Source organism: Hyperolius riggenbachi, chromosome 12 (assembly GCF_040937935.1).
Source record: "Hyperolius riggenbachi isolate aHypRig1 chromosome 12, aHypRig1.pri, whole genome shotgun sequence".
Taxonomy (NCBI): Eukaryota; Metazoa; Chordata; class Amphibia; order Anura; family Hyperoliidae; genus Hyperolius; species Hyperolius riggenbachi.
This window is the reverse complement of record NC_090657.1, coordinates 128,513,948-128,527,138: the sequence shown is the minus strand read 5'-3', so window position 1 is coordinate 128,527,138 and position 13,191 is coordinate 128,513,948. Positions and strand designations below refer to the sequence as shown.

Here is a 13,191-nt window from a genome sequence, read left to right as displayed (position 1 = left end):
ATTCAGCTACCTCAGCCCGGCGACCATATGGACTGGAATGCCGCCATCACCTGCACTCTCGTCATGGTGCACACCAGTCCAGCACGGCCGTACTACACAAACAGCTGTTTGCAGTCACTGCATAACTTTCACTGCATCTGTGACTGAATATTGTATTATACAGTCAGTGCATACCTTTCACTTGAATGGATGGCAGACTTGCCCTCCATAACAGATTCTCGTTAAAGGATTTAAAGTTGATTCGTCTCATATACAGCAGGGCCTCGAAAGTCCTCCTGTATTGTTATTTTTTGTCACTACCTCGGGACTTGCATGCCATGCCTGCTGCCTTCCTTGGATGTGTGGTAGCTGTTCCTCCTCCTTTGCCCACAGCGTGCCTGCTGCCTTCCTTGGATGTGTGGTGGTAGCCGTTCCTGCTCCTTTGCCCAAAGCGTGCCTGCTGCCTTCCTTGGATGTGTGGAGGTAGCCATTTTTCAGGCTCCCACTCTGGCCCGGAATCAGAGGCGGGACAAGGTCCTCCAGCACCCGAGGCTGAGACACCAAAGTGCGCCCCTCGATCCCTGCCACCCCAGCCGTCACACACTGATTGCTATTAGACTAAGAGGTGCCACAGGACCCACAACCTCCCCAACACCTTAATATCTAGTTATCTGGCTTGCAGTCACTGCCATGTATCCCCTTTTCTTATTTCTTTCTGCTTTAAACACAATTAAGAATGACAGCTGAATGAATTGTGCGCCCCCTCCTACACTGCGCCCTGAGGCTGGAGCCTCTCCAGCCTATGCCTCGGCCCGGCCCTGCCCGGAATCGAACCTGACTCCCCGGACGTACACTTTCTTTAACAAGAAAGAACCATCGACAGCATGAGCAGCGATGGACTACTGGGTACGCAGGCTTGACTTGTGGACAGAGCTTTCACAATTTGCCATCCAACTTCTGGCTTGCCCTGCCTCAAGCGTCCTAGAAAGGACCTTCAGCACAGTTGGAGGCATTGTCAGTGAGAAGAGAAGTCGCCTAGGTCAAAAAAAGTGTTCAGTACCTCACATTTATTAAAATGAATGAGGCATTGATCCCGGAGGGCTACTGCATGCCCGAAGACTAAGACAGTCCCGACTCCCCCCCCCCCCCCCCCCCACACACACACACACACACACACACACACACACACACACACACACACACACACACTGTTGTTCTATCATTGAGCTACCACAGCCCAGCGACCATATGGGCTTGAAAACCACCATGGCCTGCACTCTCACCATGGTGTGCACCAGTCCTGCAAGGTCGTCACTACACAAACAGCTGTTTGCAGTGTGTTACACAGTGAGTTTGGTGTCAGTGTGAAGCAGTACACTAATTACACTACCTGATTGATGTATACACATGCAAGATGTTTTAAAGCACTTTATGCCTGCAATTTAGCATTGCAATGTGATTTCTGCCCTTAAAACGCTGCTGTGCTTCAAATCCAGATTTTTTTCCCCGGGACTTTTGGCGTGTATCCCACTCCGCCATGCAAAAACTCAGATGTTAGACCCCTTGAAACATATTTTCTATCACTTTTCTGGCCAGAATTAATGTTTCTAGTTTTCAAAGTTCGCCTCCCCATTGAAGTCTAAGTAAAAGTTTGCGCGAACCGACCTTTCACGGAAGTTCGCGTTCGAGGTTCGCAAACCAAAAATCAGAGGTTCGAGCCATCTCTAGATACAAATAGCCACATCTTTTTATTGTCTACCATTGTCATACCCCCTCTACACACCACAGAATAGAATTGGCTGCTCAGCAAACAGTCAAGCAGTGATCATTCTTAAAATTAGCATCCAAAACGATCACTGACAATTGTTTTGGGTGACAATAAATAAGCATCTGTACAGAGGTTAATAGTGATATAATTGAGCTATAAATCAGAAATCCAGGGATGAAAAGGAATGACTGGCATATTCTGTCCACTGTCCCCAGGTGATGCAATATGGTTGATGCCTCTTGCACAAGTGGAAACTTGAAAATGCCTTATGTATTTAAAAGGCACAATTGTGCTTTGCACTTCTTAAATAGGTAGTGCTAAGTTTTCGTCTATAAAATATCCTGGTTATTTGGGATCATCAAACATAACGCCCCATAACACAAAAGTTTAAATAGACTTTAAAAAAACAATTTCCACCTGCTCATCAAGTACCAATCCCCCCCCCCCCCCCCCCCACCACCACCACCTCACCTTTTCCACGCAGTCGGCTGTTCCGCAGGATCTGATCCACTTTGACTGCAATGTCAGATACATTCTGAGCAATCGCTTGGATCTTCTCCATCAGACCTACTGACTGCAAACTGCAAGGCACACACTTATGCTGAGATAATATATGTTATCTTTAATACATATTACATATATAGGATTAAAAAAAAATAGTTTTATTGTGCAATACTAGCAATGTTACTATGCAAGAAACGGCATCACATTTCAGTTTACCACACTCAATCAGTTAGGATTAAAAGCCCTAGTTTGTTCACATTTTTGTAATTGCGTTTTATAGAGATGAAAGTCCACAAAATAATATGGACTAAAAAAATTAACCATGTATGCACAAGTATTACAAATAGCATAGTGGGCACAGATACCTAGATGGTTAGCTAACACAATTCATTTACAGTACTAAGAAAAAATTGTTTACAAGGCAGTAAATTTATAAATAAAACAAACTGATTTAAATAAAACTAATAAGTGGCATATTTGCATCAAATTCATAGCTCTACAAGCTAGGATTGGTGAAGTATACACGGCGGCCACCCAATAAGCCATTGTAATTCCTGTAAATTATTGCATTGGATAAAAAGCATTTTTTCACATTTCATTCATAAGTAATACAAGATAAACTGTAATTCCAACAAGCCCTCATGGGGCATTGCCTTGTATGCCAGAACACACCACTTAACTGTATTTAGTATGTTACTGGCATGTGGTGTACAGGTGCCACAATGGACAAATGACAAATGATGTTGAGATTGACACAGGAACAGCCCACCAGTATGTCCACACATAAATGGCAATCTTCTGCTGACATTCTGGTTATTATTGATTGTGCCTAAAGGTAAGCTGGTGCATAATATAACTTAATATTCTATCCTAGATTTCACCTTCATAGCCACTCTTACATGCATACCTAAAGTTATGCTATGTGGCAATAGAAATATGCTCACTGTGGCCTAATACCCCTACAATGCACACTGGCAGTTTAAACAGTAGTGATGTTATCACCTTTCCAAAAGCCTAGGATGAAGGCAGGAGGCAGAGGTTCTGTTGGGCTAGGATTACATTTCATTGGATTACTGTTATGCCTGGTGAGTGGTGACAGAGGATCCACTGTCCCTGTCCATAGCACAAGCCCTTGCACAGATTGCCTCTGTTGTATCCATTGCATTAGAGCATGCTATGAATTACATGTCTGGTGTCCACAATTATTGTGTTCCACACAAAGATGTGTTCTGCTCACCGCAATGTAGACAGCAGATCCTTTCACAGTGGACATGAATAAATTTATCCTATATCTAACATATGTTCCGTCAACATGTCATTTGATCTGCAATGTGAACCAAGGCAATTCAGGCAGTGAATCAAATGCTGGAAGCATGACCCGTACTAGCATATTCCCCATTTCTTCTCTACCCCTAGCTTCTTCACTACACCTGTCAGCATGAATTAGAGGGGCACAAGGCTGTAGTTGGCAGATCACTGTATCCAGAATCCCAGGTAGAAGATCCAATTTATATTTTCAAAAGCTCTTTGGGAGATGGCATAAGTATCTTTTAAAGAGGAACCGTAACCAAAGATTGACCTTCATCCCAATCAGTAACAGATATCTACTTTCCCACAAGAAAACTTTACCTTTTCTCAAACGGATCATTAGGGAGCTCTGTATGGCTTGGGAGTCATGATTTAAAAAAAAAAGCCAGATGCTTACCTGGAGAGGGAAGGCTCTAGGTCCAATAGAGCCTTCCCTCTCCTCTCCCGATCCCTTCGGTGCAGCACTAGCTTCCTCGTTGGAAGCGCCCACCGCGAAGGACTTCAGGAGCCTGGTCCTCCCGAAGACAATAAGGAAGAAAGCTGGCACATCCAAAATCAATCTTTATTAGTTCCAAAAATATGGCCAACGTTTCGGAGCAACCTAGGGCCCCTTTGTCAAGGCAATATTTGCTCTGAGGCAAAGAACTGTTTGCTGCTGTGCAAAAAAATGCATAGGAATTCAGGAGTCTGGCTCCTCTAAAACACTCGCTGTCAGCGATGTGTATTCATCTGGGGTCTGGGGGCTACTGCTGACCCCAGATGAATACACATCGCTGACAGCGAGTGTTTTAGAGGAGCCAGACTCCCGAATTCCTATGCATTTTTTTGCAACAAACAGATCTTTGCCTCAGAGCAAATATTGCCTTGACAAAGGGGCCCTACGTGGCTCCGAAACGTTGGCCATATTTTTACATGGAACGAATAAAGATTTATTTTGGATGTGCCAGCTTTCTTCCTTATTGAATACTGCTGTAAAAAATTGGGAATTATCTCCGTGGTCAGCGCACAACATGTGCGCTGACACTGCGGAAACCCTCCACAAGCGCTTAGAAAAGGGAACCCAGCTTTGGTGCAAATGCACCTGTAGAGAGGAATTCCAACCGGCAGATGGAGCTGTGGAGTGCAGAGGAATAAACACTCTGCACTGCCACAGATGCCAGGTAGAAGTTGTACGAAGTGAAGCAATACAGAGCAAGATAGCCTCTCGAGAGAGAGAGTGAGCACAGAGACAGAATGTATGTATGTCCACCAATCTAGTCGCCACCTGGCGACGGTGGACACACAACAGCGAAGACCAAGTGGGAAAGCAATCGCAAGAGTGGCGATTGCTAATAGAGACACAAGACTGAGTAAAGACAGATCATAGGAAGAATAAAGACAGAACCAATGAGGGACGTGCTAGAATTACCTATGGTGATCTCCTATAAAGCCTATCTGCTGGGTATGGTAGACGACCTTGAGTAAGCACAAAACGATACTTGTCAGGTTGCTGTTGTTTTATGCCAAGAAGGCTATTGCTCTAGAATGGAAACAGTCCTCAACTCCCTCCACCAACCTATGGAAGAAATCAATGACGCTCTTTCTCTGTATAAATTAACATGGATGGGTAGGGGGTCTCCAGCTAAATTTGAAAAAGTGTGGAAGACGTGGATAGACACCTCAGAGTCAGCAGTTGAGAATCTAGATGTTCATCCACACATTTTAGACACGCTGTAATAATTTTTGGTATGGTGGGACTGTTTTGCTCCTTATTGTTGCCATATGTACAATTCCTCTGTGTACCTGTTTGCCTAAAGTCCTCTAACTTATTTCACTGACTCTATAGAACTATACAGGATGTCTCATAAATATATACTTGTATCTCGAGTCGCAATTTGTGTATGTAGCCATATAATCTGTATAATTGTGTTTTCCATCTACTGTCATTGAGTGGGAGCTCTGTTTTATCTGTTTTTATGTTTAAAGAGAACCTAAAGTCACAAAAAAAAAAAAACGAGATGAACTCACCTGGGGCTTCCCTCAGCCCCCTGCAGACGATCGGTGCCCTCGCAGCTCCGCTCCGATGTCCCAAGACCCGCCGGCGAGCACTTCCGGTTTTGCCGTCACCAGCCGACAGGCATGGGAACGCGAGTGATTGTTCGCGTTCCCAGCCTGTATATCGCCCCCTATGCTGCTATTGCGACCTCCTGGCATCTCAATTTTTTTTTTGTGACTTTACGTTCACTTTAAGAAAACCAATAAAAAGAATTAAAAAAAAAAAAAAAGACAGAACCAATAAACTGTAATCCAACACGAAGGAGGAGACAGGACTAGCTACACACGGTCACTGCACGTTAAGTGCAACAGTGACAAAGCGTACCAACCCTGACTAACAAATGAAACACGAAAAATGAAAACAAACAGAGAACGCGAACGTTTTCTAATCGGTTGCCTCACCCAAACAACAGCAAGCGTTCGTCCCAGACAAGACAGACAGAAGGAGTAACCAGTAGCAACCGCAGCTAAGGTTAAACTCCAAGGTTCAGACAAGAGAGATCCACCGCCTCTAACGCTAGGGCGAATGCGATCTAGGAACCGGACAGAACGATTCACTGTCAGCCACCGCTGGCGACAGTACCATCGCATGGACCAGACAAGACAGACAGAAGGAGTAACCAGTAGCAACCGCAGCTCTGGCTTAACTACAAGACAGAGTACAGAAGGAACCGCCACCTCTACCGCTAGGGCGGATGTGATCCAAACAGACAGACAGATGGAGCAACCAGTAGCAACCACTGCTCTGGCTTACACTCCAAGACAGAATACAGAGAGATCCACCGCCTCTAACGCTAGGGCGAATGCGATCCAAACAGACAGAGCGATTCACTGTCAGCCGCCGTTGGAGAAAGTGCAATCGCAACAGATAAGACAGAACTAGGCAATACAGATAATAAACAACCTGACTGCGCTAGAAGGAATGCTAGTGCACTCCCAAGGATAACTACTCTAAGACAATATTTAACAAACAATAGCAGAGGGGCTGTAACTCAAGGTAAGTCCAGCAGAACCAAACCTTTATGACCAGCAGGGAATTCTGGGAGGAAATGGTATTTATACTGCAAGCCTTCAAAAGAGCCAGAGCTATCAATAGCCAGATAAGTGAATGCAAATCCCTCACCAGAACAGCAACTCTGAAACTTGCAGAGTGAAGACAGGTCTCCTTTCCAGGGACCTGCAGCATACAGACCTGAAAAATGGTCAAAAAGCTGCCTGCCTGCGCAGACAGCAGAGCAGATCATTACAACTGCATAGAGGGCGTCATCCCTCTTTTCAGCTGTCGCACTCCCCTTAAAGACTATGGGTTTGATCCATTAGTGAGTGCGAGACAATACTTCCAATGTGATCCTCCCAAAGACAGGCGGCTCCATATTGTGCATGTATTGTGCATGCGACAGAGGGCGCTCGTACATGTGCAGTATGCGGCAGCACATCTTGGGGAGCACTTAGGCATCCAAAGCCTCCCTTCGGCGGCGGAGACAGCAGAATTTGACCGAATTGGTAGAATGCTGCTACGTAGTGTTGGGCGAACAGTGTTCGCCACTGTTCGGGTTCTGCAGAACATCACCCTGTTCGGGTGATGTTCGAGTTCGGCCGAACACCTGGTGGTGTTCGGCCAAACTGTTCGGGGTTCGCCCGAACTGCAGAATGCATGGCCGAACATGGCCGAACAGGGCCCCTGTTCGGCCGAACAGGGCCCTGTTCGGCCGAATACTGCCCCCCTATGCCCCCTATGGGGTCGCAGGCATAAGGGGGGAGCATGCCCCGATCGCGGGGGGGGTCGGAAATTCCCCCCACCCCCTCCGCTAGCGCTCCCCCCTCTGCCCGCTTCCCCATACAAAAAGTTTTAAACAAGTTCAATAGTACCTGGCTGGTGGCACTGGCTGGCAGTGGAGTGAGGAGGAGTCCGAGTAGCAGAGTGACGTTGAGGCCGGGCAGCGGGCGGTTCAGCGCTAGTACCCTTGTGGTACTTCCGCCCTTTCTCTGACCTCACGTCCTCTGCATACGAGGGTACGCATCACGCGTACCCTCGTATGCGTCATCACGCAGAGGACGTGAGGTCAGAGAAAGGGCGGAAGTACCACAAGGGTACTAGCGCTGAACCGCCCGCTGCCCGGCCTCAACGTCACTCTGCTACTCGGACTCCTCCTCCTCCTCACTCCACTGCCAGCCAGTGCCACCAGCCAGGTACTATTGAACTTGTTTCAAACTTTTTGTATGGAGAAGCGGGCAGAGGGGGGAGCGCTAGCGGAGGGGGTGGGGGGAATTTCCGACCCCCCCCGCGACCGGGGCATGCTCCCCCCTTATGCCTGCGACCCCATAGGGCCCCCAAAATGGGCATGTTCGGGGGTCCCATTGACTCCCATTGAGTTCGGCGTTCGGGCCGAACATGCCGAACATCTGGCCCATGTTCGGCCTGTTCGGCCCGAACCCGAACATCCAGGTGTTCGCCCAACAGTGCTACGGAGGAGCCAGCTTTGTAACAGGGACCAGGAGAGAAGAGGGAAGGCTCTATAGGACCCAGAGCCTTCTCTCTCCTTGGGTGAGTATCTGGCTTTTTTTATCATGATTCCATTGATTTCAAAGGTACATGAGGATCATAATCTGACACAAACCGCTCTCTAAGGGAGGTTTGTATATGATGTGTTTGTGGGGGGCAGCTGTGAGCCTTTATGTACATATGATGATCTCTAACGCCCCAGGTCTACACAGGTACCATCTTACTTATTCATATACTGCAGAAACACAATACAAACAAAGCAGCTGCAGTGTTATTATGCACCCCTGACCGGATGCCATAATAATGCTTGCTGGGAGATATAGTCCATAAATGTGACTATATGTCCCGTCTGGTAAATTAATGGACTACATCTCAAGGCATGAATTGCGGTGGCTGGGGATGCACAACATCACTGCAGCTGCTTTGAACTGCATTTATGTGGCACATTTGTAGATTGTGAGATCCTTTGAGGACAGTAAAGTGCTGCAGAAGATGTCAGTGCTATATAAATACATAATAATATGGTAGGACATTAGACTATGACTATGGTAGGATTCGATTGTGAGCTCCTCTGAGGACAGTAGTGACATGACTATGTACTCTGTACAGTGCTGCAGATGATGTCAGCGCTATATAAATACATAGTAATAATATGGTAGGACATTAGACTATGGCTATGGTGGGATTAGATTGTGAGCTACTCTGGGGACAGTCAGTGACATGACTATGTTCAGTCCTGGCCAAAAGTTTTAAGACTGTCAAAAATATTGAAAATTAGAAAAATAGGGGCTTACGTTTTTATAATAGCAATTTGCATATACTCCAGAATGTTATGAAGAGTGTTCATGAATTGCATGGTCCTTTTTTGCCATGAAAATTAACTGAATCCCAAAAAACACTTTCCACTGCATTTCATTGCTGTCATTAAAGGACCTGCTGAAATCATTTCAGTAATCGTCTTGTTAACTCGAGTGAGAATGTTGACGAGCACAGAGCTGGAGATCATTATGTCAGGCTGATTGGGTCAGAATAGCAAACTTGACATGTTAAAATATGAGAGTGACGCTTGAAATCATTGATCGTCCATTGTTAACCATGGTGACCAGCAAATAAACGCATGCAGCCATCATTGCGTTGTATAAAAATTCCTTAACAGGCAAGGATATTGTGGCTACTAAGATTGCACCTAAATCAACAATTTATAGGATCATCAAGAACTTCAAGGAAAGGAGGTTAAATTCTTGTTAAGAAGGCTTCAGGGCATCCAAGAAAGTCCAGCAAGCGCCAGGATAGTCTCCTAAAGAGGATTCACCTGCGGGATCGGAGTGCAACCAGTGCAGAGGTTGCTCAGGAATGGCAGCAGGCAGGTGTGAGTGCATCTGCACGCACAGTGAGGCGAAGACTTTTGGAAGATGGCCTGGTGTCAAGAAGGGCAGCAAAGAAGCCACTTCTCTCACCAGAAAAATCAGGGACAGATTGGTCTTCTGCAGAAAGTATGGTGCAAAGTCATATTCTCTGATGAAGCCCCTTTCCGATTGTTTGGGGCATCTGGAAAAAGGCTTATCAGGAGAAGAAAAGGTAAGCGCTACCATCAGTCCTGTGTAATGCCAACAGTAAAGCATTCTGAGACCATTCATGTGTGGGGTTGCTTCTCATCCAAGGGAGTGGGCTCACTCACAATTGTGCCAAAAAACACAGCCATGAATGAAGAATGGTACCAAAACACTCTCCAACAGCAACTTCTTCCAACAATCCAACAACAGTTTGGTAAGAAAAATGCATTTTCCAGCACGATGGAGCATGGTGTCATAAGGCAAAAGTGATAACTAAGTGGCTCGGGGACCAAAACGTTGAAATTTTGCATCCATGGCCTGGAAATTCCCCAGATCTCCCCAGATCTTAATACCATTGAGAATCATTCCTCAAGAGGCAGGTGGACAAACAAAAAACAAACTAATTCTGAGAAACTCAAAGAAGTGATTATGAAAGAATGGGTTGCTATCGGTCAGGATTCGGCCCAGAAGTTGATTGAGAGCATGCCCAGTCGAACTGCAGAGGTCCTGAAAAAGAAGGACCAACACTGCAAATACTGACTCTGCATAAATCTCATGTAATTGTCAATAAAAGCCTTTGAAACGTATGAAGTGCTTATAATTATATTTCAGTACATCAAAAACAACTGAAACAAAGATCTAAAAGCAGTTTGTCAAAAATATAAGTTTTCACAAAGTGTTCTGCTAGTCTCAAAACTTTTGGCCAGGGCTGTACTCTGTAAAGTGCTGCAGAAGATGTCAGTGGTATATACTGTAAGTACATAATAATAATATGGTAGGACATTAGACTATGACTATGGTAGGATTAGATTGTGAGCTACTCTGGGGACAGTCAGTGACATGACTGTATTCTGTAAAGTGGCGCGGAAGATGTCAGCGCTATATAAATACAACAACAAAAAATGTCCAGCACCTCGGAACCCAAACCCGACCTGGCAAGGTCGGCTGCTCCGGCGAAAAAGACCGGGAGCCACCGGAGCTGCGGTGAGGGCAGGTAAGTGGATCTTTTTTTTTTTTTTTTTTTTTTTAAACCTTGGATGTGTCCTTTAAAAGTGTGCTTTTGACTCCAGCCCTAACTCCGCCCCTGCCCATCCAAAATTATAGGTGTACTGCTTTTTTGGGCATTTTGTCCGTCTAAAATGAAAAATTAGGTTGACAACCCAATCACACTGTGGGAACCTTGTTGCATTGTGGGAAATAACAGCAACTGCCAAGCAAGCAGCATCTCCTTCCACAGACATCACTTGCTCATTGTCACGGACATGATGTGTTTCTGTGTTCATCTCCTAGATCAGCGGTGGCGAACCTATGGCACGTGCGCGCAAGCCGGCACGCAGAGCCGTTTCTGTGGCACGCGCAGCTCCGTCTAGGGTTGCCACACAGCTGCTATCTGATCGTCACGGCAGGTAAATCCTATGAAAAGCCGGCGCTGGTATAACATTTTTACCGGCATGTCTTCTGCCAGTAAAATAGTTCCTTAGCTGAGGGACCCGACCTGGACACATCTCACTCCTCTCTTCTTTGATTGGCTGGCCAGTGGTTCACATTGTATTTTTCCTGTGCGGCTGCTGAGGACTCTGGGGAAGAAGGAGGAGCCAAGTCAGCTGACTGAGGAAGTCTAAGCTGGCCTCCCCTAAGCAGCGTGCATGTGAATTGTCCTGCATCATAGCCTGCCTGTCTGTCTCTTAGGCTCAGCTCACAGTGATAAAATTCACAGGTATTGCAAATCGGAATGGAGGAGATTTCAGCAGCCAGGAGAGAGACAGACAGAGGAGAGGGTGCAGCGGCGTCTCACCCACCAGGCAGCTATCAATTCTTGCCTAGAGCGGCAGGAGGAGCCAGGAGCGCTGCTGAGTAGTGAGAGAAGAAATGCCTTTCGGCTCACTCAGGTGTCAGTTTGCACTAAGCAGCAGCTAACAGCAGCGCCTGACTCCACTCATAACTGATTCACTGACTGATTCATTCAGTTCCTTCAGCTCAATGATTCAAAGAACCACAGTAATGAGTCCTGACTCTTCACTCTTAACTGATTCACTGATACATTCAGTTTCTCTCTCTGCTACTGGTAACTGCGTGGATGTAGAGACTGAGGCTGCCTTTTATTCAGTGATTTAGGGCTGGTCTGGTGTCTGGAACACTAGGCTAGCTGATAAAAGTGCAATTAGAGGGCAGGCAAGCTGGTAAATATACACAGCATGGTGCAGAGCTTACCCTGAGGGTCCATGGAAAAAAAATCTGGTCTCTCCCCATTGTTATAATGACTGCATGTGCAGATAAGGTGTTAAACAGGTTGAAAAGTTTTGACAGTCCCTAGACTCCAGCAAGCTACTTTCTGAGTTGTGTGAGAGACTGACAGGGACAGCAGTCCTATTACCAGCAACTAGTCTCTGTGTAATGTGGGACTGCAATACAGATTAGCTCTCTGCTCCATCTCCTGCTATTCTCAGTCTCACTCCACTCGTCCTCTCTCTGGGCCAGTGCACGACAAAATCGCAATAGCTAGCAATTTGCAAATGCGACTTGATAATTTGGGCTGAGGCTGCCATGATAACGGGCCTCAAGTCTATGTTTCCCCCCAGGACAAAAGGTCCCAGTCCTCCCCTGGTAGCAGCATAGTGTATGTCTACTGTGTGCTGTGTGTGTATAGTGTGTGCGTGTGTACTGTGTATAGTGTGTGTGTTATGCGGTGTGTGTGTGTGTGTGTGTGTGTGTGTGTGTGTGTATGTGTGTATATAGTGTGTGTGTACTGTGTGTGAGTGCATGCTGCAATAAGTATATTTTATGGTGAAACGCTCTGCTGCATTACAACTATTTTCTGGTGAACCCATGCCACATTAAGTGTATTTTCTGATTTTCTGGTGAAACGCTGCTGTATTATGATTTTCAGGGGTCTTGGGGTGGGGTTCACCACGGGGGTGGAGGGCAATCACGGGGGGCACCACAGGATTTCTCGCCCGGAGTGACAAAATGGCTAGAGACGCCCCTGAGAGGGTGACTGGAATCTGCAAATGGGAGAGCTGCCTGAGCCATGCAGCCCAACCTCTCTCCAGACCAGGCAGTTCGTGGGGAGGAGGAGTTTTTTTTAACAGCGCTTTGTGTTGGTGGGAGCAAGCAGAGGCTCATCAGCTGAAGTGCTGTGTGGAAGCAAGCAGGTACACACAAAGTCAATCTCTCTAACACTCGCTCTCTCTCTCACACACACACTCTCTCTCTCTCTCACACTCATTCACTCTCTCTCACACACTCTCCTACACACACTCGCTCTCTCACTCTCTCACTCTCCCTCTCTCACTCACTCTCCCTTTCTCACACTCACTCTCTCAGGCAGGGGTCACACTTATCGGCTTTCGTACGCGTTTTCTGCACAGAAAAACTGACTTCAACTGAGAACTCATGTAAATCAATAAGCAAGGTCACACTTTAATGCAGATTTCGCACGCAGAAAAAACTGACATCTTGCGCAATTTGTCAGTTTTCTTTATAAATCACATTAGCTGCTGTAAGGCAGGGGTCACACTTGTCTTTCAGTTTTCTGCAAAGTG

At 46.3% G+C, this 13,191-nt stretch overlaps 1 protein-coding gene across 6 annotated transcripts in view; it reads right to left on the bottom strand.

The window, feature by feature from the left end:
* Positions 1 to 13,191, bottom strand: part of MGAT5B (alpha-1,6-mannosylglycoprotein 6-beta-N-acetylglucosaminyltransferase B) — a 1,094,162-nt gene that overhangs the window by 896,507 nt on the left and 184,464 nt on the right. For 5 of the 6 annotated variants that reach the window (XM_068263667.1, XM_068263670.1, XM_068263672.1 and 2 more), the window contains one exon: positions 2,219 to 2,328. The exons of the other annotated variant lie outside the window; for it this stretch is intronic. In XM_068263667.1, coding sequence (XP_068119768.1) covers positions 2,219 to 2,328 — 110 coding nt within the window. The remainder of the gene's footprint in view (positions 1 to 2,218; positions 2,329 to 13,191) is intronic. 6 annotated transcript variants of the gene reach the window in all.